General features: G+C 42.5%; 1 protein-coding gene across 20 annotated transcripts in view; it reads right to left on the bottom strand.

Annotated features, from left to right (window-relative positions):
• Positions 1-867: 867 nt before the first annotated feature.
• The window catches only part of Arpp21 (cAMP regulated phosphoprotein 21), a 167,132-nt gene continuing 140,479 nt past the window's right edge, over positions 868-27,520 (bottom strand). For all 20 annotated transcript variants that reach the window (XM_029481247.2, XM_085828093.1, XM_029481248.2 and 17 more), the window contains 2 exons: positions 2,788-2,936; positions 868-1,649 (listed from right to left, as the gene is read on the bottom strand). In XM_029481247.2, the coding sequence (XP_029337107.1) occupies positions 1,392-1,649; positions 2,788-2,936 (407 nt within the window). In that variant the 3' untranslated portion in view covers positions 868-1,391. The remainder of the gene's footprint in view (positions 1,650-2,787; positions 2,937-27,520) is intronic.

Raw genomic sequence — 27,520 nt, forward strand, 5'->3', positions numbered from 1 at the left:
AGAGATGTTAGTCAACTCAAAATGCCTGAGAGCCAATTTTCCATATAGCAGCCATGAGGTGACGCCAAGAAAGAAAAACATGGACACTAATAAGACACAAACTCGTAGCGAACGTTCAGCCAAAATTGGATTTCTATATGATCCCTCCAAGGCACAGGGACCATCACGGGGGAAGGGATGGAAAGAATTTAAGAGAAGGCAGAAGAGGCAAACTCTCTTGGAACACTATCTTCCAGGCCTGGTACAGAGTGGCCCCGACTGAGCTCACAGCATCTTCAGTTACCCACACAAAATGGACTCTATCAACATCCTGTCATGGTGAGGGGAGGTTTATGAATCCCTGCCCCTTTCTGAGGACTTATAGGTAGTTAATGGTTGATGGGGGATAGAGTCACTTTCCCTCTAAGAGAGTAATTGTACAAGTTCCTTTAAACAATCCCCTCTCCTTGTTTCTGTAAGAAGCCCTAGTGAAACTTATTGATTCAGAGCAAGTCAGTAAGAAACACCCCTCCATGGGCTCCTGCCTCCAGGTTCCAGCCTTGTTTGAGTTTCGGTCCTAATATCCATTGGTGATGAGCAACAATATTGTAATGAAAGTCAAATAAAGCCTCACCCCCCCAAATCCTCATTGGTTCATTAAAGACAAACAGACAGACAGACAGTGCGTGGAGGAGTGGAGCTAACTGAGAAGAGGGAGGATATCAAGGAGAGTTTGAGGAGACACTGAGTTTTAATGAGGTCAAAATGCATTCTGTAGAAGTATGGAAATGTCATTCTGTAAAATTAATGTCTATCTGCTAATGAAACCATTAACTAAATAGGTAAACAGCACATGGAAAGAGAGACGGAAACAAACTGGTGGTAAAAACATGACCTTCCTCCGTAAGGTCAAATAAGCTTTTATTTGGATTAAACACTACAATGCCATATATATCCATTTAAAAAAGAAAACTCTATAGTGTATATAAATTATTCCTTCCATTCCTTAACTCTTTCCTTTTTCCATTACAGCTTTGGTACCGTGTGATTTAGTTTATATATATATATTTTAAATACTTTTAGCATCACAAACTCAACACGAAGTACAAAACTAATCCGAATCAGGGATATTGTAATCTACACAGTGGTATTCAGTGGTAGGAGAAAATCTTACCTTGATGAATTCATGTCACTAGCTAAGCTAGAAAGGCATACCTAGCAGACATGACAGAAATATGCACCATTAACCAGCTAATGTGTATATTAGTCTTTGATTAGTGTGTACAGAATACCAGCAGCAATCGTTTGCACGTTGAGTGTATATGGAAGTCCTCAGCCAGTCGTCAGTCTCCTCTTCCTTTGAAGGCCGTGAGTTAACGTCTGATGAAGTGGACAGCAGGCAGCCCGAGCTCTCAGAACTTGACCTGCCAGCCCGCGTTGCTCACGTTCCCACAGTTTGTTCTGCAGCTAGCGGACATGACGGGAACCGTGCTGGAGGGGCAGTGTGGACCCATCAACCTTAGGTTGTTCTGAGGGTTTGGCGGTGTGACGTTACAGTACACAGGCATTCCGGTGGCTGGGAGTGACCCTTGGCCTGCCTGACTGGGCAGCATGATTGGTGGTTGGTATGTCTGCTGGGGCACTGCTTGAGAGCCTTGGGTCATTGGCACCTGTGTGAGACACAAGTGTGAGGATGCTGTTTAATGTGTTCAGGGAGGGCATGATGTCATAAATATCATTCAAGTATTTGAGATCCACTGAACAGATTTCTAGTCCTATATCTATCATTTATTAGCTATTTCCCTTGGAGAAAGTCACTTAACCTGTCTGACTGTACAACTCTTGACACCGGTACAGGGTACCATGGCTTATGAATATGTGTGCTACATTCACAGGAATCATGGGTTGCATGTAGCCTGTGAACCACAGGTTGAACATACATGGCGACCATTTGGATAAGTACATCTCTGTCAAAGAGCCTCTGAAAGTATGGCAGGGAGAGATTCTAGGATAAAGCAGATGCTTACAAGTATAAAGTCTTCTTGCCTTCTCTCCTCCCTTCCCTCCTCTGCTCCTTCCTTTGCCCCAACAGAGTATCTGGACACCCCTCTAGCTATCTCTCAGTGTGGAAAAGCATGCCCTTTCTGTTTTCATGAGAAGAAGCTTGGTGACTTCCTTAGTAGGAAGGAAGGTTTTGTCCACATAGAAAGCTTGAGTATAGTTTCTTTAAAGCTAGAAGCATCCAGTACAGCTAAATTGAACGGTCAAACCATTTTCCTCCTTCCTCATTTCTTATTCTTGGAGGCTTCCGGTTCCGAATTACAAAAGCACACACAAGATGTGTTAAAGACTCAATATGTGCTCTGACCTGCAGAATGGAATTGTACCTGCATCGGTTTGCTTTAAATGCGTCTGAGACACCACATAAAAACCTGTGATAATTTGCAACTCCAGTAGAAAGAAGTATACTTGAGTAGATAAAATATGGTAGAGAAATCGCCATAATGGTTTTCTACCAAGTATCATTTCAACAGAGTTCCCAAAGGTCTTCTGGGATAGAGCATCAAAGAATTTCCTTCTATGAACAGTTTTTATGGAAGCAAATCCAGCATAGCATTAATAAGCCCTGACATTTGAATTGTAAGTCTCAATTCAAAGTGAACTAATGGGGGCATGGATCAATCATCCATGACCCTACTAACTGCTCCACACTTGCAACTTCCTATAACTTCTGTCTTGACAAGTGTGAGATTGTGGCCAGCCCCCCAACCACAACCACACCCACACCCCGCTGCTGCTGGCACACACCTGATAAGAAGACATGGTTGGGTAGGAGACCATCCCACCATGCACGGGGGCTCCTTGCTGACCGCTCATCACACCCTGGCTGTGTGCTGACTGCTGTACTCCCATCAGGCCTTGGAAGCCCTGCTGACCAGACAAGACTGGCTGGTAACCTGTAAAGGAGAGAGAAAAAAAATTCTTCTGAATGGATTGTAAGAAGCTGTCGTGGGAAGAAATTGTGATTTTGTGTGGGGTGCTAGCAGCCTCAGACATCTCAGGCTCCATGGTGTGGCTAAGCTATCCAGGTGTTTGTTTCCTAAGAATGAAAAAAAAATTTTAAAAAGCAACCTTGAAGTGTGGACAGTGTTATGGCTTCAAAAGGTCCACTGACATTTCCATTGCTACATAAAACAGTTAAATAAAAATCTTCTGATACTTCTATTGTTGCAAAGAATGGTCCAGTGAACCTCCTGTGACATTTCCATTGCTGCATAGAGTACTCAAAAAAAAAATAATCTGACATTTCTATTGTTACATAGGATAGGCCAATGAAACCCTGGTATTTCTATTGTTACACAGACTAGTCCAGTGAACACATGTGACTATGATTAATTCATCATTACACAGCAGCCTCTCTTGACATCATAAATTATAGTTTTGTGTTTGGCTTCCTCAATGGTCTCAATAATTTCAGATTATTAAGGATGTTTTAGTTTAAATGACTGCTTCACTGATTTTTTTCCCACTCTCCTGAACTTGCTTTATGCATACAGAAACCACCAAACAGCCTGTTCACACAGTATGGAGTCTATTTGGCCATGTTCTGGTGAACAAATGACTCCTCATGCTGAGGAATTAACCACTGGGGGTGGGGTGTCAGCAAGAGAAAAGTGTTCTGTTCAACAATTAGCCCCTAAGAGAACATTCCAGTAAAACACCCAATCAATAGTCATGAGCATGCATCAGATATCATAGAATACAATATTTTTTAAAAATCATCTATTTTTATTCATTTGGATGGCTATCTTTTCTTTTTCTCAATTGATAGAGAAAATTTTATTTAGTTAGTTTTGTTCTAAAAGCAAAAAGTTTTAAACGCATTGTGAAAGAAGGCTGAGAACTGTTCTTATAAATGTTGAAGAAAGTTATAACTTTGATAGGACGATAGGATCGCTCACTTCTGTAAAACAAGGTGTTTCCAGAGCTTGCATAGGTATGTTACACTGAGAAATTGAGGACCAGAGAGGAGAATCTTACCACAGACACTGAGATAAATTGTACGGTCGGATTCTAAAAATGAAACAAGAACACAGATTGTATAGACATTGTTAACAGATGCATGTAATGAATACTTGTGAATGCTGTGACTTTGTAATGAGGGAAGATAAAATCTTAGTCTTCACAGAAGAAAATACTTGGTTCTGTAACTATATATCTTCATTTATAGCAGGCGTATCAGAGAACCATGTTGCAGGGAGTCGCTGAGTTAGAAGACTAATTCTGTTCTCCAAGTTGATTTGAAGCAAGCTATTGGCATGGAAGATAGCAGACAATAATCTAGAGACAGGCCACATTGGGAGGTTAGGGGTCTGAATTAATATGGATTCCTAAAGTCACCCTTTCAATGGCCTTGAGGGTCATCTTAATTTTTATTCCCACTGTGCACCCTGCTCATAATTACAGAAGTTTTTAATTTAGTAAATTATTTAAAGTCCTTGTAAGGACACCATGTATCACCAATTGAATTATGGGTAATGGCTGTAATTTTCTGCTCTGTCTTCACCAGGGTGAATGCTCAAAGCTTTTCTTTCATATGTTCAGAGTCCTATGTAACCCCCAGAGTCCCATCTCCAAGGGCTCATACCTACAGTATGTGTAGCTCAACCACAAACCCACCTGACTTGGGTTAAGAAATACCATGAAGGCTATGACATGTTAACTCTGCTTCTCAGAAGGTCTTGAATGTGGAGCTGCTTGAATACATTCTCTTTTTAAAAGGTTTCTGTTGGTCTTTAGTGTCTACACCCTCTGTTCTAATTTATATATCCAGCTGCCGTGGAATTTCCATCATGAAGTCTGGCAGAGGAGGTAGATAACCTAGTCAAATGCTTGCCTTGCAATCATGAAGATCTGAGTTAAATCCACAGAACTCTTATTTAAAAGAAAAAAAAAATCTTTGGATATGGTGACACATGCTTGTAATCTCAGTGCCAGGGAGGTAGAGAAAGGTTGATCCTGGTCCTATTGCCTATTCAGTCTAGTATTGTAGGAGATTCCTGGGCCCATGAGAGACCCTAAATTAAAAAGAAAAGTGGCAACCCTTGAAAAATGACATCCAAGTGTGTTGTCTGTTCTACATACACAGACACACACATAGAGACACACCCACTTACACACACACACATGCATGCACACAGAGACAGAGACAGAGTCAGAGACACACAGACACACACACACAGACACCTACACACAGACAGACGAACACACAGACATAGACATACATATACACTCATTCACACACAAAGACAGAAACACACATACTCAGATACAAACAGATAGAGACACACACAGACATAGCTAGAGATGCACACACTCAGACACAGACAGATAGACACAAATACTCAGATACACACAGACATAGACAGACAGAAAGACAGATACACACACACACACAAACACACACACACAGAACCCACATACGCAAAATAAAGTTATGCCCTGACAAGACAATCTGAGAATATTTTACTATTTCCTTATCAAGCTATTTTGAACAACACTGAGTCTTTTGTAGCATGCTCTGTAATATACATAAAATGTAACTTGATAAGGTTGTAAGAGGGTTACAATCAATTACGAGCTATACTCTCTTACCATTTGCTTTTGTAACCGAGAGCAGGCAATTTGAACTCACTGTCAAGGTCATGCCATTGGGAGTACTAAAACAGACATATTTCTGGCTGAAAACTGAGGGCAAACTTAGTATTTGGCATCTGAATAGACCTTTTACTGACTATGTGTAGCCACTAGATCAGTTCGTTTCAATGTATCACAATCCCTTTTGGGGGGGATAAAAGAACCTTTCAGAAGGGCTTGTTTCAGAAAACACAAATATTTATATTAGGATTTATAACAGTAGCAAAATTACCATTATGAAGTAGCAACGAAAGTAACTTGAATGGGGGGGTGGGGATCACCACAGCATGAGGAACTGTAGTATTAAAAAGGTACAGCACTAGGAAGGTTGAGAACCACTGCACTAGATAATAAACAAACAAACAGAAAAGAAAAATAGAGAGGTGACAAAAACGAGGGAAGAGGAACAAGGGAGAAAGCAGCCTAATGTCCAAAGCTCATTTGCATGTTTGCTGATCAGACATGTCCTTCCTTCCACAGAACCAACCATTGTGCTAAAAAAAAAAAAAAAAAAAAAAAAATCTCCTGTGGCTGACAAGAGAGTCCTGTATCAGGGCTCAAAACTAAGGTGAAGAGAAACTATGAGGGGTGCAAAGATGTTCAGAGAGAGAGAGAGAGACAGAGAGAGAGACAGAGAGACAGAGACAGAGACAGAGAGAGGCAGAGAGACACTGAGACAGAGAGACAAAGAGACAGAGAGAGAGAATAAAAAAATCCCCTTGCAGATAAATGAAGGAAATACTCAAGGACAGGCCGAGCATGTGGAGGCTGAGTTACCCAATCACCACACAGGGCACTGCCTGCTGCAGAGCTATCTACTTTCTTTCTGGGAACACAGATGCAGCTACATGCGGCCTCTCCCTCCCCAGGCCTCATCCCAGAATGATTTGTGAGAGTTACCTTTGGTTATACATAGCAATATGCTACCAGCCCTGCACTGGGGTCCCACAGTAAACACACTTAAGGCAAATAAGGATTTATGTGGGGGAGGTGAATAGTCTTCAATTTCAAGATGAAAACGGAAGAGTAAGGGAGGCTCAATTTATATTCATGAATCCCATTCGTTTCTCAATTCGCTCTCCAGGCAAGAAATTTACATCTGGAATGGTTTAATTGGAGGTACCCATTTCTTTAAATTATGCTAGGGAAGGTGGGCTGTAGAGGAGTCCCAGAGATGGGAGGTCGCTTGAAATGTGATCTGAACTCCTGTGAAGATTCAGAGAACTAAAAATAACATAGTGGTGACCCAAGAATGAACCAGCAGCTCCTGCCTGGGACAGGCTTTGTCTGAGGCAGAGGTGGCAGAGCCCCTGGCAGCCTGCTTATCTTGCCTGCTCAAATGAAAAATGTGTTCCAGTTTGTCAATTGGTAGCTGTGAAACGATCATTCTTTCATATTTATGGAGGATTAGTCAGCTATAATACATCTTACAAAATAGGAAGAAAAAAAAAAGCAACACCCTTCTGCCTGACAGGCTTGCTCAGGAAATGATGAAGACATTAGCTGTTTTTTTTTATTATTATTATTTCATATCTAGTCAAGATTGATTCAATTTTCAAGTCCTATGTGGTGTTTACTTTTCTGAAAGTGAAAGGGTTAAGGGTGACTGGATGCCTCATGGCCTTTAAATAGCCAACTCTGCTAAAGGGAGACTCTGTAGTGTGCAATGTGTGTGTGTGTGTGTGTGTGTGTGTGTAGTTTGTCCTGTTTCAATACAGTGAAAACTCAGAATGTAAAGTGATCTGACATGATACATTGTTGCAAATGATTTTTTAGCTCTTCCTTAGAAGCTTTACCACAGAAAACACTTTGGAAATGAATGAAATGAGCCAAACCGTATCCAGAATTTGTGGTTTCAGGTTATCTCCACGGCTGTTGGCTGTCAAAACCGAAACCCAGGAGGGTGGCAAGAGAATGCATTTCTCAGGAAGGTCGTGGGCTATCTTAATGTATCCAAGCAGTGGGATTTGCATGTGGTCAGACTGAGTGAGCCATTCCTAATGGGGTGGATGACTTTTTCTGCTATTAGTTAACAGTCCACTTAATACATGGATTTCCCCTCCCTTCTGAGTGATGGCTCAGTGGGTAGAGTACTTGCCATGCAGATGCGAGGGTGAGAGTTCTGGTTCCCAGCACCTGCATAAATGTTGGGTGGGCAGTAGTCTGCCTGCATTTCCAGCACTTGGAAGGTAGATACAATGGATACCTACAGCAAGCTGGCTAGCAAGGCTAGCCATATCAGTGAGCTCTGGGCTCAACTGAGAGACCCTTCCTCAAAGAAGGGTAATTGGAAGATCAACTGAAGAAGACTCCAATTGCCAACTTCAGGCTTCTACATGCATGTGTCAAACATACACCTACACACACATAAATACACAGGCATGCACATATGCCACACAGGTATCCCAGCTGAGCCAAGTTACACATATCCCTGCATTCCGCAGGAATTGTCCTTGGACTTGCTTCTGAATTCTAACTCTGCTGTTTTGTCTGAGGTGAGCTGTGGGATCGTGGCAGTTCCTGATTATGGTGAAGCTGGTCATGAACATGAAGGCAAATTGCTTGTCTGGGACTGGCCACTCTTATCGCAAGTTTCCATTATCTGCTGGTTCTTGGCTCCTATGGACTCTTCTAAATCTTCCTTTGCTTTAAAATCATTCATGGTACTCCAGCTTTACACTTAGGGGTTTATCACATGGTCTCTGACCAAGATAGAATAAAGTGCTTTTTCATGGCGCTACAGAATCCTAAGAAGCAGTTGCTCTCATGAAACACCATTCAAGAAGAGGGAAGACTTTAAAAGATACAGTAAATCATCAAAGCCTCAAAGCTACTATGAGAGACAAATAGAATTTTTGCTGTGGCTTCTGACCCTGTAGCTCTCATTCTCTCTCTCTCTCTCTCTCTCTCTCTCTCTCTCTCTCTCTCTCTCTCTCTCTCTCTCTCTCTCTCACCATTTATTATGCAGGCTTCCTCATCTCTTGCAGGTAATATAATCTCTCTCATGTGGCAGGTGTTCAATAGCCATTTGGTACATTAATTGTTTTTTCAATAGTTAACGCAATTAGGTGAAGAGGCAAAGAATTATGGCTCACAGTTTTCTGAGCAAAATCTTCTTCTTCATAGGAAAGGAAGAAAGTCAAGGCTGAAACATGACTGCCTCATGCAAACCAACCCTTACCACTCAGGAACTGTCCTGCAGGCTGCTTTTTGTAGACAATAGGACAGTGGGTGGACCCTCTGGGAGTGGAATGAACTTGGTGGCTGTTCAAGTGAATTACACTCTAAAATTCTTGGTAGATCAGACAGGGTGACTTTCAGTTTTAATCTGTTACACCCTTACCCTGATGAATAGAAACTTAAGGAGGGTGTTTTGGTTTTGTTGTTGTTGTTATTGTTGGTGATTTTGTTTTGTTTTATTGTGTTGGTTATTCACTCAAATGTAGTCTACCACTAAGAGGAAACTGAGGCAGAAACTCAGTAACTAGCCTTTTAATAACCACAGTCCAAGCAGAGAGAAATGGATAAGCCCATGCTGTCTACTTAGTTACTTGCTTAGCTAGCTTTTGAATTGTTAGCAGCACTTGAAAGGTTATTGCCCATATTTAGGAGGGGTATTCCTACTTTGATTAACAATCAAGGTGATCTCTCGCAGACTCCCCGAAGGCTGAACTGTTCACTGCAAGTCCTTCAAGGAGGTTTTGAAGGACAAATTCTCTTCTCAAGCAACTCTAGGTTGTCTTGAGCTGAGAGAATTATCACAGGTAGCTTAATTCTATGTGATTTCCACTCAGTCCAAACCCTCCTGGACAACTGGTTTAACTCTAGGGAGAGCACTGGGCTGGAGATGGAGGCAGTGTTCATAGTATTTTGAGGGTAAATATGGGTGTGAGAAACCTACTACCAAGCAATCTAGAATATCAGATCAGGGGCTGGAGACAAAGCAAAAGCCTCCATGCCGGAGGCCATTTCAAGATACTATGTTTGGAGCTTACGCTGCTGTTATGTGTTCTCACTGTGTGGATACTGTGAACGTGTTCCTTAGTTTTATTTCACTACAAAGGCTACATCTCTAGGACACACTGCCCTTCCCAGAATCAGCAACCAGCCTTTGTGGTCGGTCCCAGGAGGCTGTGGATAAGGAAAGCAAGTATGTAACTTTATACTGCAGAACCTCTGTGGGTTCCTGAAGTGGACCCCCACCTTATGCGCAGAGAGCAGCTTTTGGGCACTTCATTGGAAGACATATCCACCTACAATTCTGCACAAGCATCCTTGAAGTTCCCCAGGCACATCTGATTTTTCTGTTTTTAATAACAGTGCCCAAGTCGAACACAAGCTGCCAGCCTGCTGGTGTATGCGATTCAGGAGCTATGTCTGGCCTTTAAGACAAGGACACAGAGTATAAGGACTGTCTTTTTCTCTCTTGCTGTAGAAGCCCATTAGGAGCTGTATCTTCTTTGATATAAGTGCCCTCTCTCACCTTACTTATTGGCAGTCTCTGGATCCGTTCTTTTCCTTTCCCTTGATATTTATTATTTAGTGGCTTTAATTCCTCAGGAAGGAGGTGCCTTGACCTGGGAGGAGCCTGCATGAGAATGTGCGATGCTCAGAGTGCTCCTTCGGAGACCCACTCGTCCTAATGACTTTGAAGGGAGCCATGACAGGCCTAAGTGAAGCCAGACTTCCCGAAGCGTCTCTCTGCTCTTCACTTGCTCCTTTCCTATTAGCTTTCATCCTTCACAGTGAGTAATTCTTAAAAGCCTCTTTACTGTCCCCCGAGAACAACCACGCACAGGTCATTGTCTGATGGTAACACACATCAGAGGAGCCATCCTATTACTGTCAGCCTGGGGGCCTCCTCCCTGCAATTACACCACCCTGATCCAGTTATCACAAACAGAAAGCTGGGTTGCTTGCTTTCTGTTCTTTCTTTCTTTTACTTCTCTCTCTCTCTCTCTCTCTCTCTCTCTCTCTCTCTCTCTCCTTTTTTCTTTCTTTCTTAAATCAGGGCAAACATGAGAGGCATTGTTAAATGACTAGAGGGCTGGATCATGTGCAGAATTTCAATGAAGGCTCCGAGGGAAGCCGAGCTGAATTCCATTTTAAATGGAAGAGGCTGTCATATTATTGAAGTAATTCTCTGAACTTTCCTGGCCCAGAGTGCTATGCTGACAGCCAGAGATCTCCCACAATCCAGAGGGAGGAAGGCTGTCCGCAAGACTCACCAACATTTTACTTTCTTAATGAGGGTAGGGCCTCAGAGGGAAAGAGAGCTTTCGTGTGCCTCAGCTGGCCTGTTAATGATGATGCTGTGCATTCACCTGGCTGGTGGCAGAACACTGAGTCAGACAGAAGGCTTTCCCCAAAACACGCTGGGGGGCAGGGGCCAGAGTCAAGAGAAAGATGGAGAAGGCTATGATAACTGGCCCCTTGGTACCTATTTCTACAGACTTAATTCTTTTCACCTGGAGGCCACAGGCCAGGAGATCAGCACCACTGACCTGCATGTCTACAGGGTATTAGGGTGGAACCAGCCCTGGCCAACCACCTCAAGATAACTACCACAGCCTCAGATCCAATCTGTAGGTAGCTATCTATGACTACAACTGGGAAAGCTTTTACTTAAGGGACAGATATTGTCTCAGAAAAATCTTGGATTCATTCCGCATTTGATGCCGAGTTTACTTTGGTCCTCACATATTCAGAATTTTATGACCAACCCCCCCCCCCTTTATTTTACAACTCACCCCCACAGTCAGTTCTGTGATGTCATTTGGGGTCATGACCCACAACTTCAGAAGCTTCCAGTAGGAATATGAGTGGTTAATGTTAGTGAGGTTGTATGAAGTAAGAAGAGTCAGGGTTCATACATGCAAAGCCCAGAGATGTGAGAACTAAGTTCAAAGGTGGTTAGACTCCATTAGGGATTGTAGAAGGGGTCAGAAGTGCAAATCAGGCTCAAATTGTAGGGCTTTAAACACTGTCTTATAAAGTGAAAATGTAATGCTTTAAGATCAGACTGGAATGGAGAGTGACGGTGTAGGTCTAAGTGGAGCGGTGAAATGGTGGACACTTTCACAAAGACATCCCTGGATTCATGGGAGATGCAGAGTTGGAGGTTGAGAGTCCATGGGGACAACCACAGTAAACCAAGAAAGAAGATGAAGGCACAGCTGAGCCAATGTAGTAGTGGTAGAGATAAGAAACCCATCCAAAAATACTGTTGGCGGATGTTGTAGCCTGTCATTCAGGTACAGAGAGGAATGGCAGAGAATGAAGGCCAGTCCTAGTAATCCTCTTGGTTACATTTGTATGTAACTAACGGTAGCACCTGAGTTGGAGACACTAGAGGGACAAATGCATATTAGCTATTAGTAAACAAATGAGTGAAAGGCTCTGAAGCTTAGGCGAGCCAATTTTGTCTTTGGGCACAGGTTTGGAAGTCACAAGAACATGGCTGATCTTGACGATGCTACATTTATGAGTTATGATCACCTGAAATGGCTATGGAAATGGACCTATAGGTCACAGTAACACTCAGGCATTAACTTGCAGAAATGAAAAATCAATAGAAGTCTAAGGAGTGGTAGAAAGGCTAGGATCAGAAGAGCCTGGAATCCAGAGTAGAGAAGGGTGTGTGTGAGAACAGAGGGCTCAGAAAATTAAGAGAGCTGCAGAGCTATTGTGGAAGAGAGGTGCTGAGCCTATGTTCAGCAAATGATAGTGACCTGGATGGAAACAGGGGCAGCAGAAGACAATGGTTCCCAGGAGAAGCATGGCAGAGAGGCCAAGTGCTGGACAGAGCACCAGGCAAAGAGCCAGGCACATAGGCTTGTTAGGATTTTGATGGTATATTTTTACTGCTTTTGAAACAGGGATAAAGTTAAGGGTCTTTGCATTTTGAAAGATGGTAAATGATTTTAAAATGAGGAGAGAGTAGAATAGACTACACATTGCTATGGGCCCTCTGTCATTACACACATTTACACCAAGGGCTGTATACAATCAAGAGGATTTTGGGGGCTGGGGATAGAGAACCTTCATTCTTCTTTCTGGATGATCTGAACTCTCAATCTCAGCCTGCTCATTACTATCATGGGTCTCATTCAATCATGCAGTGACACGTCTTGGGTCTTTCCTCCCTGCCAACTTGGCTGAAGACACTAGACAACTCAGAAAATGGATGCGAAGCACAACACAGTGCTGTATGCTAATTCTGGTTGATAATTCTGTATGATAATGAAAAGCCAACAGATCACCCCCACGACAAGCCCCTGCAAGAATATGATGGAAAAGATGATTTTATTTTCATTTTGTGGACATGATTAGTGTTCTTTAACACACAGGAAAGAGAGATAACTCTCCAGCTATTCAGTAGAGATCAATGGGAAATTCTGTTTTCACATGAACCTTCCACTCAAACTTAATTGATGGGCCTTTTTGACTTGATGGAACATTCCGTAACACCTACTAAGTTGGACAATTAAGTTAAATTCTTTTACAGAAACTGGAGAAAGAATTGGAAGGTTTTTTTTTTTTTTTTTTTGGTTGTGGTTATGCCACAGATACATACTCCTTGTGTATTTGTGTGTGTGTGTGTGTATATATTTTATTTACACACACATATATTTCACATCCATATGCAAGGGCTACATGCTGACCATGATCTGGTTTCTCATTTTTTTCTCAAGGTGTAGAGAGATTTTGTTTTTAACATGGAAGTTTGAACTCAGATACTTATTCTTGCATGGCAAGCACTCTGCTGACTGACCTCCCTCCCAAGGCGAGACATTTTTTAAAGTTGTCATTACAGTTAGAGCTGGGAACATGACTTCTGATTCCTTGTAATTTTGTAATTACATCAATATCCCAATAGGTAAGAACCCAATACAAGAGCCCCTGGGTACCAGACAATGTCATACACTCAAACAATGGTCAAGAGACAATTTCTTGTGCATGTGTAAAACCATCTAAGTCCTAACCATCATTGACAGAATAGCACTAAGGGAGATCTTTTATTCTATGTATGAGGAATTGTCATTTACAAGTGCCTTTGAAAAATCTGGGCCATGGCAATTATCAGAAATCCACAGGCCTGCCCACACAGATTTAAATTAGTTTGTCTTGGGCTGATGGGGTGGCTCTGCAGGTAAATGCACTTGTCATGCAAGCCTGATGACCTGAGTTTGGTCCCTGGAGCCCATGGTGGAAGAAGAGAACCATCTGATGACAGTTGTCCTCTGACCTCCACACATGCATCAGAGCATGCAAGCCCCGGCACATGCACACCCCTGCAGGCTGTCTCTGCTGCATACTGAGCAGCCTCACTCTTTAATGGCCTGCTCCAGGGTAGGGAGAGAAATGGTTCTGATCAGTCACTTGTTAACTCTTGTTGTCACCTCAAGGCATCGAAGGGTAACACCAGCCTTCCATCATGGTTAAAAGTGATTTATAAGCTCCCAGCTGGAGCTTATAAAGATGGCTACAAGACCATTGCCTGAAGTTTTCTGTCAGTTGGGAGACTATTTTGCCCACAAAATACAGTTAGATCTACCCATTCTAAGGAGAATAGAGGAAACTTCTGCATCTCAGCCTGATACAGCAATGCAAACATGGGGACTACAAAAGCTAGCCCTTCCCTGATGAGCCATGAGGCCACACCAAAGGTATCCATGTGCGGCCTATGCTGGGCCCAGCCACCCAAAGGCTTGAGACTGGCTTCTCAAAGCAGTTCCTTATTTACTGCGCAATCTGGGTTCCCCATTTTGCTTCTGGCTAGAGCATTGTTTCCCTGAGGTCAGTGACTTGTCTCTACAAAACTTCAATGCCTACTGAAGGTTATGCTACAAAGCACTAGACCCCAGGGGTCCTCCTACAGTCAGGTTATGTCACATCCTGAAATGTTGTTATTCACAAGTTGATGCTGAGCTTGAGGTCTCCCTTTGAGGGTTGGAAAAGATAATTCAGTTGGTAGTGTTTGACCCATAAACACTAGGACCTGAGTTCAATGTCTCAAACTATACTAAAGCATTCTAGGCATGGTGGCTTGCGTTTTTAATGTCTGTTCTGGGGAGGTGTATTTAGGAGGATACCCGGCGCTCACTGACCAGACAGTAACCGTGGAGCTGCACACCAATGAGAGGCCCTGCCTCAAAGGAGCGTGATGGTGTTCATGACACCAAGGTTGTTTTTCAGGCCTCTACATGCATCTGCACACATGAAGACTCACATGCCTTAAAGAGAGAGAGAAGGAGAAGAAAAGAGATATGATTTTGATATTTACTGAACTTTCACGAAGTAGATAGTTATCTGGATTGGGAAAAGATGTTAAGCTCCATCCGTCTGCCTTGAATTCCTACTGATGACCATTTCATACTTTTCTGGGGAAAAAAAAATCAGCTTAATAATGAATGTATTCCTTCTCTCTAATTTCACTTTATTTGTAAAATAGGCTCAGTCTTTGTGTTGAGGAGGGCAGGATAGTCTGCCCTTTGGTGAGAGACATGAACTAATTGCAAATGGCAGGCAATAGCCAAGATATGTCACCGTCATTGCTTTCCCCTCTGCATTCCTACTTTGAGTGGCCTTAAACCACCTTTTCACTTACTTGGAACCTTTTTCTCAGGCATGTGTTGGTCTTCTTAACAAAGAACTATATCCTGCACTCCCTGACTGGCCTTGGCTCTTCTTCTAATGGCATGGTTTATTGTTAATTGTCAACTTGACCAAATCTAGAAGTGCTTGGGAGATGGCTCTCTGGGCATATCTGTTGGGGATTGTTTAAACTTCATTAACTGGGATGCGGAAACGGCCTACTGTGGGAAGCATCATTCCTTGGCTGGGAACCTGGACCATTAAGTTCTTTAACCATCAGACACTCTGAGGTGAGCATGTGGTGAGGGAGCAGAGACCACACTGGATATATTGCTATGGGAAAATCAAGCGTTCTTTCTGTACCCAGATTGATATGCACTCTCGTGCCTCCCCGCCCTCACTGGCTTAAACAGTTTATAAAGTAGGGCACAGTCACTGCTCTCATTTGACAGGAAGTAAAAATGAGGTAGAAAAAAAAAACTGAATAGAATGTTAAGGTCATGAAGAGTTAGCCAGAAGAGCTGAGGTGATGTCCCTGGTACTGGTGACTTGGGCTATGGCCTCAGGGCCCCGCCAGGACACGGAAGAAAGCAAGAGCTGAAGGAAGGGGCTGGCTGTCAGAATGAGCAGCACAGCAATGCAGGCAGCTCTGCTCCTTTCAATGTTCTTCTGCCCTTGGATCTCTGTCAGGACATGCCTTACATTGGCGTGTTTTACCTAGAAGCCATAGGGCAGAGTAAGCTGAGAGAGGCAGTCTAGAGAGTTCTGGAAGGATGGGGTGCTGGCTAATTTTGTTATCACCACAGTCCTTTCCTTTAGAGAACAGAAATGTCACATCAAGAAGCACGGCCCAAGTGACTGGGCCAATCTGCACAAATGGAGATCTTAAAAATGAGTTGGATCGTGCGTCAAATAGTATATTGTCTTTGTTTTTCTTTTAACAATTTTGAACATTGATTTATGGAATGAGTAGCTTCCTTGCATGTCTATCTGTGTATCACATGCATGCCTGGTGCCCACAGAGGCTGAAAGTTGGATCCTCTGGGAATGGAGGTCGGGACAGTTTTGAGCCACCATTGTGGGTGCTGGGAATTGAACCTGAGTTCTCTGCCATAATAAGTGCTTTTAATATCCAAGCCATCTCTCCAGCCCTGTTTCTTGATTTTATAGACCTTTTCCTGTCACAAAAATGATCATTTTTAACATCCAACAATATGTCAGACTATGCACTTAGCATGACCGCTTTGGCAATTAAATAAATGTTAACTTTCAAATTTATGTGTCACTAGACATTAGGGTAGAGTATTTGACTCCCTGCCTGAGTTCTTGGCCCTCCCTTTGGAAATGGTGAAATTGGTAGGAAATTGATTATAACATAGGGGGTGCTATTAAGTAATGTCACTGTGTAAAATATCCTAGGGGAAAGAGAAAAAAATATATTATGACTCAACTCAAGTTGCACTGCTTACTGTGTTAAATTTGACATTTTCTTTGATTTGATGCAGAATGTTAACCACGGGAGAAGTGAAGAAAGGGTGAGTGAAGGTCTCTGTCTCTGCTAGCTCCCGCCCAGTCTTGCATTGCAGTAAGTATATCAGGCTAAGGAGATGTTCTGTAAATTAGTCTCAAGCTTATAGTACACCTAACCAACGTTTCTTCCTTCCGTACTTATTTATTGATGCTGTGGCGAGAACAGAGTCCTGTGCTAAACACTTATTCGACCACCAAATCACACCTCTAGCCCTGATCAAAGATTTAATGCAACCATCAGCTCAGCAAGGGGAGACTGTATGAAGGAACCCTTGCAGGAAGCTTTGTTGACTTTGTAGTCCAAGTTTCAGTGTGTTTCTTATTGGAAAAGGTCACAGACTCCATAATTGGAAACTGCATGCCAATACCTAGGCCCACGGCTTCTATTTCCCAGACTCTTTTCCCCCTATAAACCAGAAGCAAATGATTTCCCTACCTCCTGGGGCTTTTGGGAAGCTCGGGCAAGGTGCAGGGTAAGGTAATTTCCTCAACACACATTTACTCCATGGTGATTGGCCTTGTCAACTCAGTCGGTGGGGAAGCTTTTGCTCCATCCATAATTACACTTTTAGCGAAAAGCAAACTGGATATTGAGAATATCCTGTGGGGGACCTCCCCCTGCCCCCTCCTTTCCCCCATCCCAACAAACAAACCAACCAACAAACAAAAGTCCTGGAAATGTTCCTTCTAGCTACCAGCACCCAGGTTTTAGCTCACAAACTCTGCATGGACCACCGAGGAAGAACAGTTCCAAAGGAAGGGGCCTGATGAATTCAATGAATATGCTGTTTTGCCTATACATTATAAAGGAATTGTTCATCTCTATTGACTGAAGCAGCTTGGGATGCAAATGGTGGCTAAGCACCTAGGTCAGTGGAGAACAGAAGGGGCAAGCTGCTTCTAGCGAGGTGCCACCAATCAGCACATATTATTTGGATGGGCTTGTGCAGCCCAGGCTCCAAGTCCTAGTATGTCCCTGAGTTCTGGGCTGCAGTGTAAGAACAACCAGGCATCTGGGTTCCAAACAGAGTCTAGCCATCAGCATCAGCAGAGACTTGGAGAAGCTGGAAACTTCTTACCAGCATGGAGGAGAGCAATCCAGTTCTCTGTCTTTTGTTTCCAAACCAAAGCTTGCCCACCCTGTAGCTTAGCTTTTTGCTATCAAAGTCTTCAGGAGAAGGTGAACTTACCCTCACGTAAAGTCTTTTTAGAGAGCCTAGAGGGATGACTCGGTGGGTAAAACTCTTGCAGTGGAGACTTCCCAGAAGTTCATGGATAGCTAGTCTGGCATAGTCAGCAGAAAACAAACAAAGCAAACCCCCAAGTGGAACCTTAATTATCTCAAATCAGACAGAAGGCATAGACAACTGAGGTCATCCTCTGACCTACACACATGCACCATGGTATGACCACACTATATATTGATTCACACGGACTAACATACATTAATTCATATATTGGCATGTGCACATACACATACCCTCACACACGGAAACATACTCGGATACACACACACACACACACACACACACACAGCCTTCTCATCTACCAAAGATGATGAGCAGACATCAGATGTAAACAGACTAGCATCTTAAATATTTTCCTGGTGACTAATTAAATGGAACCTCTCTCTTCACTTCAGACACCCTCTCCTATGGATTCCCTGGCAGCTGTGCTAGCTCAAGGAGTCATAAATGCTTCTTGCCAGCCAGCATGCCAGAGAACTGGGTCAAGGTCAGACTTCTACTTCCCAAGTCATTTCTAATCTAGTCCCCTTTTAATGTTTTGCGTTAGGTAAATGATTACTCTTTTAAGAAAGCATAATACTTTCAATGAATATGCTATACATTCTCTTTACTCATCTTTCGAATGCAGAGTTAAATAACGCTCATTACATATACAACACAGATTGACATTTTCTACCTCTACCAGTTGATCTGTGAAGTTTTAATTGACTTCATATTCTTTTAAAACTATCATGAAGCCTGAGCGAATATATATTGAGATGTTAGGCTAAGGAACAAATGAATGATAAATGAACACAAATACCTTTGAAGAACAAAAATATAAGAATCTTAAATCAGCTGTCTTGAGACATAATTTCACTGTTTTTCTGGCTACTCTTGAAACTCACTATGTAGCCCAGGCTAGCCTTGGATTCCCTATCCTTGTGCTTGAATCTCCTGACTGGTTGATTTTGATGGATTTTTGCATTTTGTTCCTGATTTCTGGCTAAGACAAAAGGATTTATGCTGCTCACTGTAACTATGTATCCTCCAAACCCCTTGTGGATTAGAGGCAGCCTTTATGCCTTCTCAACAGAAGCTGGGCTAGGGAGTCACTGGTTTCTTCTCTTCAACTTTGACAAGATTTATTTAATTTTAGTCATTATTCCCCAATTTAATACACATTAGAAGATACATTGAATACAATGGAGATTAGAATCTACACATCTTGGTTCTGATGCTTTATTTTAAAAAGAGGAACATTTTATATAGGAGGCCATATGTCCCTGTAAATGAGATGCTGTAAAGTAATTATCCATAACCCCCTTGAGGCTGGAAAGATGGCTCAACAGCTCGTGCTGCTCTTATGGAGGACACAGACTCAGTTCCCAGCAACCACCTGATAACTCACAACCACTTATAACACCAGTTCCAAGAATCCAGTCTTCTCTTCTGGTCTCAGGCACACATGCGGTACACAGACATCCATGCAGTCAAACACTTGTATATATGAAATAAAAATAAAGACGTCTTATAAAAATCCCTTTCAACTGTGTATAGTTTAAATAATAAATTATATAATAACTATATTGCATGTAGACATATCACACACATACATGTGCACATTCAAATGTATTTACATGTATGCATATGTATGCTTTAATGACTACAATAAAAAGTTGACTTGAAATGAGTTTGTAAAATGCTACTCATTTTGTGATTTTTCAGAAATTACATTACAGTGTTTGCTTTTCTTTATCCTTTTATTTATCTGAGCTTCTGAGATAAGATCTCATTACACAGCTTAGACCAGTAGTTCTGTGGGTCAGATATTCTGTATACAAGAAATTTACATTAGGATTCATAACAATAGCAACATTAATGTTATGAAGTAACAATGGAATAATTTTATGGTTGGGGAGGGGGTCACCACAGCATGAAAAACTATATTAAAGGGTTGCAGCATTAGGAAGTTCGAGAACTATTGGCTTAGACTGATCTGAAACTCGTAGTTCTCCTGCCTCAGCTTCACTAGTGCCAAGATTGACATGATGTATCTTTAGCCTTTTGTTTTCTTTCTGTCTTTACTCCCTATTTGTTGTGTCAAAAAATATGTGGCCCCAAAATGGTTCGATAGGGCTGGGGGAAGTGGCTCAGTGGCTAGCATGTGTGCTGTGCAAACATGAGGGCCCGTGTTTGAATCTCTAAAATCTACATAAAAGCCAGGCACAATAGGTGGTGCACGTAGGTGACCGATCAGAGGATGGAGACAGGAGAAGAGCCAAACACTTAGCAGCCTGTGCACTCAGCCGTCAACAACTTGTTCCAAACCAGGTAAAAGATGAGGACCAGTACCAGAAGATGTCCTCTGACTGCCAAGTGTGTGACCTGGGAAGTGTGCCTCTGTGCTCACACTCAAGAACATGTATGAGCACACAGCATATGCACACACACACTCACGCACATATACACTCATACACATACACACTCACATGCACATACACTCATACACATTTATACTCATGTGCATATACACACACACTCATACACATATACACACATACATACACTCACACACACACACACACACACACACATATATATATATATATATATATACACACACACACACACTCACACACATACACATGTATACACACATACACACACTCACATGCATACACACACATACACATGGACACATTCTCAATACATGTACCCACACAAACCCATTTACACACATATACACACTCACACACACATACTTATGTTTGGTGGTTAATTAAGTGGCAAGCAGAGCCAACCAGGTGACATGGCTGAGTCACAGAGTGTTGACAGATTTCCATTTCTGGGCTACTCACTAAGAGCACATCATCTTCAAAAGCATTGCTCTCAACTGTATAAAGTGGTTATACTGATTTATTGCATTAATCTCCTTTAAATTGAACAGAAATCCTGGCCACCTTAAGCACAATTTCAGTGATCACTGCTTGATTTTCTCGCTAATCCTTGAAAGAGAAGAGCAGTGTAACTAAACAGTAGTTCCCAATGAGAAAGGGCAGAGCCTAGACCCTGGATACGTAGGGCATAGACTGAGTGGTGTTGAGCTTGGGAAGTCTTACCCTTCTGATCAGTTACACTCAGGTTCCTGCCAAAGCATCTTATGTGACATTTCCCTGCCTTTAAGAATGACACAAATTTTGGGTGTCAAATTTGGAAATCAAAACACCCAATCTAGAAGGAAAAAACATGAGCAGTCCACATTTTGCATCTTTGAAATGTAGCCTAGTTTTTTAAAAAAAATGTTATTTTAAAAAGATTTTAAATTATCTATCTCTATATAAAGAGAGGGAGAGAGAGGGGAGAGGGAGAGGGGATGGGAAGGGGAGAGAGGGAGGAGAGAGAGAGAATAAAACTTGGGCCCTCTGCAAGAGCAGTACATGTTCTTTATCAGAACCATCTCTCAGGCCCCTCATTTATTCTTCCACAGTTTCATACATATGTATGTATAGAATACTTTTTAATCAAAGCCTTTACCTGTCTTAACCATCATCCCTCTCCCACCAAATCTCTCTGCCCAAGTCCTTCTCCTGCTTCCCTGTCTATTTTTGTTGTGCTCTTTGCATACAGTGCTGCCTCCATTAGCAAGAGGGGCACTTACTTATTTAAGGTTATAATTTATAATCTTAAATACATTTATAATAAAAGAGCTATTTATAACCTTTAACTGCTCCTGAGGGAGGGTGGGGACTTAAGAACAATTTGCTCATGATGGATTATTGACTTGATGGACTCTGCCTTGGGCAGGTCTTACACTGATAACCACTGCTGCTGTGAGTTCCAAATGCAACAGTTGTGTAGGTCAGTGGAACAATTCAAACGGAGACTCCCACATCTAAGTCAAGCCCCCTGCAAGAGTCTTAGTTTTAAAGAGGGGAGAGAGAAAGAGGGGGAGGGGAGAGGGGAGAGAGAGGGGAAAGGGAAGAGAGAGGGAGGAGAGAGAAGAGAGAGAGAGAGACAGAGAGAGAGAGAGAGAGAGAGACAGAGAGAGAGAGAGAGAGAAGAAATAGAGGAAGGAGGAAAGGAGGGGGACAGGGAGGGAAGGAGAGCTGAGCAGGAGAGAGCAGGGAATACATTCACAACCATAAAGAGCCACTCACTGTTACCCAGACAAGTTCAGGCATCTATGAGATTCAGGAGGGATAATAAACAAAGTGAGATATTTTTCAGAGAGTCCTTTGTGGATTAAATGTACACCGGGAAGTTTGCCTAAGAATAAAGACCCAAAATACAAAATACATGGCTCAATATTTTTCTCACATCTAGTTAACATTTCCAGTCGTGTTTTTTTAAATATATTTATTTATTTATTTATTTATTTATTGTAGAGACATCACTGCTCCTCGAAGTCAGTGAATCTGTTATTAAGACTGTAAGCACCGCTTTAGGAATGGCTTCTGTCTTAACTGTAGTTTCATTTACAAAGAATACAGAATTGAGCAGTTAGGCTTTTACGCATTGCCATCAATCTGACCTCCAGTACAGACAGGCTGCAGACACTGCCTTATGCCTGTAATCCTGGAAACTGGAAGACCAGGATCTCAAGGCTAGCCTCAGGTGCACAGTGAACTTGAAGCCATCCTGGGCTACATGTATTTTAATGGGGCCATCAGAATCTTGGGTACCAGGGAGATGGTTCACCAGGGAGATGGTTCATGCAAGCATGAGGACCTGAGTTCAGATCCTAGGCACCCATTTAAAGCCAGGCATGGTTGCAGGTGCCTGTCACCCCCATTATAGGACAGGAGAGCCAGGCCATCCTGGGAGTGCCTTGGCCTGTTAGGCTAGCTGAAAAATTGCACTTCCAGCTTGGTGAGAGAGCCTGCCTCCAGTGAACCACCTGGAGAGTGACAGAGGATATCCTGTACTAGCCTAACTAACAATGTGCACACAAAAACTTCCATGTGGGCACCACACACACACACACACACATGCACACACACATGCATACGCATACGCGCACGCATACACACACACACACACCATGTAGTACTCACCACAGAGCATGCACACACACACACACACACACACACACACACACACACACACCATGTAGTACTCACCACAGAGCATGCACACACACACACACACACACACACACACCATGTAGTACTCACCACAGAGCATGCACACACACACACACACACACACACACACAGAGAGGAACCTCTCCTTCTTGGATACTGTCTTGGTAATGACATGAGATAACCCAAAGCTACCTGTGTCCACATCTAAACAGATGTAGCCACAGACACAGCATGATCATTCCTTGTATTATAATACACATATAGTGGCTTCCTTTGGGAATCAAATTTTAATTAAGGAAGACTGGAATTTCTGCAGGTGAGGCCCTCTGGAAAGCTGGTAAGATGAAATTTCATCAACTGCAAGTCCTCTGCGGCCTGGCATTATTAACAAGATCATGATGAAGGATACAGTAGAGGAGCTTAAAGATAAATGAGGACAGCAACAGCATCCTCTCTGTGTGTGAGAGCAGATACTTCATACTCCAGAGCCCACCATGGTGTGCCTAATGATGTCATGGTGGGCACACGCTCTCATCCACTGGACAAAGCTTGTGGGGGAGGGGGAGATGCAAGCATAATTACTGCCTTTGGGTTTGTTTTGTTTTGTTTGCTTGCTTGCCCTTTGAAGGCACAAATTGTCCTTATGAGAGGTAAAATATGTTTAGGGCCCAGCTTTCAGGATTATTTGCATATCCTGGGCAAGTACTTACCATACTAGGCCAAATCTCTACTTCCATTAGCTATACTGCATACAACTGATGGCACCAATCTGAGAGAATCTGGTGAGAGTCAGCTGGGCTGTTACCCATTCTTATCTGCATACAGAAAATGCTTCAGTTGCTTAGGATGTTTTAATGATTTTTTAATGGGCTTGAGTGTCCCTTTGAATGTATGTATGGACATAGCTCACATGTCCTGCTTACAGATTCTAAAGGAAGACATTTGATAACCTGGAACTGGAGTTACAAATGGCCATGAGAGTCATGTGGGTGCTGAGAACCAAACCGGGGTTCTCTGCAAAAGCAGAAAGTCTTCTAACCCTGAGCTATCTCTTCATACTTGCTAGTTTAACCCCCATGCTTTGAAATTAAGAGTTTGCTTGCAGGTAAAAATATACCATGACTAGCATTCGCTGGCCAGGCTCCATTCTCACTGATAGATATTATCCTTGAGAAGTTTGCCCATTGTTTGGTTTGGTGAGACAGTGTCTCTCCCTGAAGTCCAGACTACACTCAAACTGGCAATCCTGCCTCTGCCTCCATGATACAGGAACAACAGGAGCATACCACAGTGCCAGTTGAGGGGACATGTATTTTGACTGATTTTCAATATCCCATTTCAGTACCCTAAATAGTTATGCTTATGGTGGAGACATGCCAACAAAGTCAGAATCCTTCCTGAGCTAGCTTCAGTAAAACCTCAAGCATTTATGAAGGACAGATTCCTGTAGGCAATAGGAATCACAAACAAATTGATGTCAAATTCTGTCCCAGCAATCAACTACTGGAAGGTCAGCCTACCAAGGTCCTGGCATGTGCTCTGCACCCTGAGGGTATTATCAATCCAGGAGCCCAGGAAAAGCTCCAGCTGTTGTTTCCAGGTACCCAAAAATCCTTAATTAGCATGCATGTCTGGGACTGGTATATGGAAGACTTGCCCATGGTAATCAGGATAACAAGAAGGGATCATTTCCTGGAGAGCAGGTACATTGGACAGAATACAGACATCCTGGCTTTGGATAATTTTGAACTTGAGACAGGGGCTCTGTAGCCACACCTGACATCCTGGCAATCCTCCTACCTCTGAGCGCTGTGGTTATAGGTTAGGGTGGTTTTTATAAAAGATACGGCAGGAGGGTGATGAATCCCTTAGGAATGAAGAAACAGACCTGCTGCTGAAATGGACACCAGCAAGCTGGCCACTCACTATATGCCTGGCCACCTGAGTGCCAGGTCGAAGCCTGACTTGGGGGTATGTCTCCTGCAGGTCTTCTGGTCCATGTCTTCACCATTGATGGGATATACATCTAAGTGCTTGCCTGTGGGTCAGTTTGAGATTATTTATGATCACATAAAGTTCATAAGGTTTAGATGTAAACTTCATATAGTTCAGGTATGATAGCTTTATTAGGGCAATTAAGGGCTAACAAATTGAAATAAATTTCTCAGACTCTTGGAAGTCATTTTCCACTCAAGTATCTTTTCTTTTGCTTACATCTGAGAATATCCTGTGCTGACATTTGATACTTCAAACTCATCAAAGATTCCATTTGTGAATGGGAGTGGATACCAGCTGTAGCCAAAATGGGAACTTTAATAATGGCTTTAAATAACAGATACATTTGTTACTAACAGTGATAACATCAAGCTTGAACAAAATTTGATACTAAGTCACTTTAAGACTATTTTTCCTGATGTAAACTGGATTTTCTTGGAGTCTATTAAAGTTCATCTATATCAGTTTCACTCAGCAGATTAAAAAATAGCCTGGGGGACATTCAGAATATTTTGCTAATATTTGGCTATCTAATCATTTTTAGATGTTATGTTCCCTCTGTTTATTTTTTTCATATAATTCCCTTCAGAAGTGGCTTCTTAGTCTTTTCCCGTTCCTTACCCCACACCTGCCAAGAGGAGCAACACCTGCATGGAGCATGCGTGTATAACAGTTTGCCTTGTACAGCAAACTGTTTGAAGCAGAGCTCCCTCCTGACCTCAGGTAACTTCTTTCTAAAGAGGAAACAAAGGACACCAGCATGCCTCTGCACCAAGAAAAGGGCATGAAGGCCAGGTTAGGAAGTGCTGCCACCCTCCTGCCTCTGTTTCCCATCTTCTAGGATGATTCAGAGTCCTGTGTTGTTACTAGATATTTTGGGGAGTCCCAGTAGAGTCACCACATGCTACTGAGGAAATCAAGGATCTTTCTGGAGTTCTGAGTCTTGTTAATAAGACAATCCGTGAGTTAGAGTCAATAGGAAGCTCAAAGACAATTTCATCAATTTAAAAGAAAACCCTGGGCAGGCAAGCTGTACATCTCAACACTCCCCAGAGGAGGAAGATAGGGAGGAGACAAAAAACTGTGCCTTTTGAGTTAAGTTGACATCAAGGTTTTCCTCTCTGGGACAAGCACACGGAAGGGGGCAGGAGCTTTAGAGAAGATGAAGCCGTCTCAGATACCTTAGACACCAGCCAGCATCCACAATAAAAAAAAAAAAAAAAAAAAAAAAAGGAGAGAGAGAGAGAAGTAAAAAGTTGTATCTTTTTTTATTAGGACTCAGAACACACCCAACAGAACATCATGGTGGTTCTGGAGCAACTGCACTGACAGTGGAGATTCTGGGAAGGGAAAGGTATGCATTTCATTAAAGGGATAATTATTCCTCCCATCTCTTTGGCATAGCTTAATGCGAGCCCATTTCCTGAAGAGTAGCCAATTGGGTGATTGATGCGCCTAACTGGATTAACTCTTAGGGGACAAACTGGTGCACCTCTACCTAGAGATAGATTCTAGTCTTTCCTGGGACCTCAATAGAATGTGTAAACACCCTGTTTGGGTTATGCTAGGAAGCAAAGCATAAAATAAATGTATCTTGAGTCCCAGCAGAAACTAAGCAACACCTTTTCAGATGAGTGGTTTGTAGCCTACTACATAATCAAAAGGCTTTGTAGCCTCTTTAAGATCTGCCTGGATCCGCTGAGTCCTGTTAACAGAAGCCTGGGAACCCTAAGGAGTGAGTCACCTCGACCTAGATTGCAAAACCTCTTCCGTGGGGGTCACACTTCCAAGCATTCTCAAAAGACCTGCATGCTTTTGACTTTTGTCCTTAGAAGCCAATGTTTAATGTTTTTGAGTTAAACTACCACATACGCTTATATTTTGCTTCTCTGTCAAACTGCCTTTCTGTTCCCTGACGAGGTTCTAGCTATAGGGCATGCTCTTTCTCCTGGCTGGTAGCAAAGAAATTTGGCCTGCAAGTACAACCAGGAACCTGCAATTATACACACAGATAGTCTCAGCACCACCAGCTCATGACTACCAAGATCAAAACTACCGTCTGACATCTGTCGCTTGGGTTAATGACTGAGGGCATGCAGCCAGCCACAGAGTACCTCACCAACGAAAGACGGTACAAAATTGGGAATTTAAACGAGTTGGCTCTTGGATGGAGTGAAAACAAAAGAACATGCTACCAGGAATTCAATATTCCATCTTGGCTATGAAATTTTTTTGAATTTTGGAACTTCAAAGTCATTAGAGATTTGGAATAGATGCCTTGATAGGAGGGATTTCAATTTTTCAAGCAGGAGTGGGATATTGTAGTGCATTTAAAAACTTTTAATTGTTTTTATTTATTTACACTTATTTATTTATGTGATTTACTTATTCACTCATTTATTCAGTCTC

Source organism: Mus caroli, unplaced genomic scaffold (genome assembly GCF_978045245.1).
Source record: "Mus caroli unplaced genomic scaffold, Mus_caroli_1 scaffold_11, whole genome shotgun sequence".
NCBI classification, from domain to species: Eukaryota; Metazoa; Chordata; class Mammalia; order Rodentia; family Muridae; genus Mus; species Mus caroli.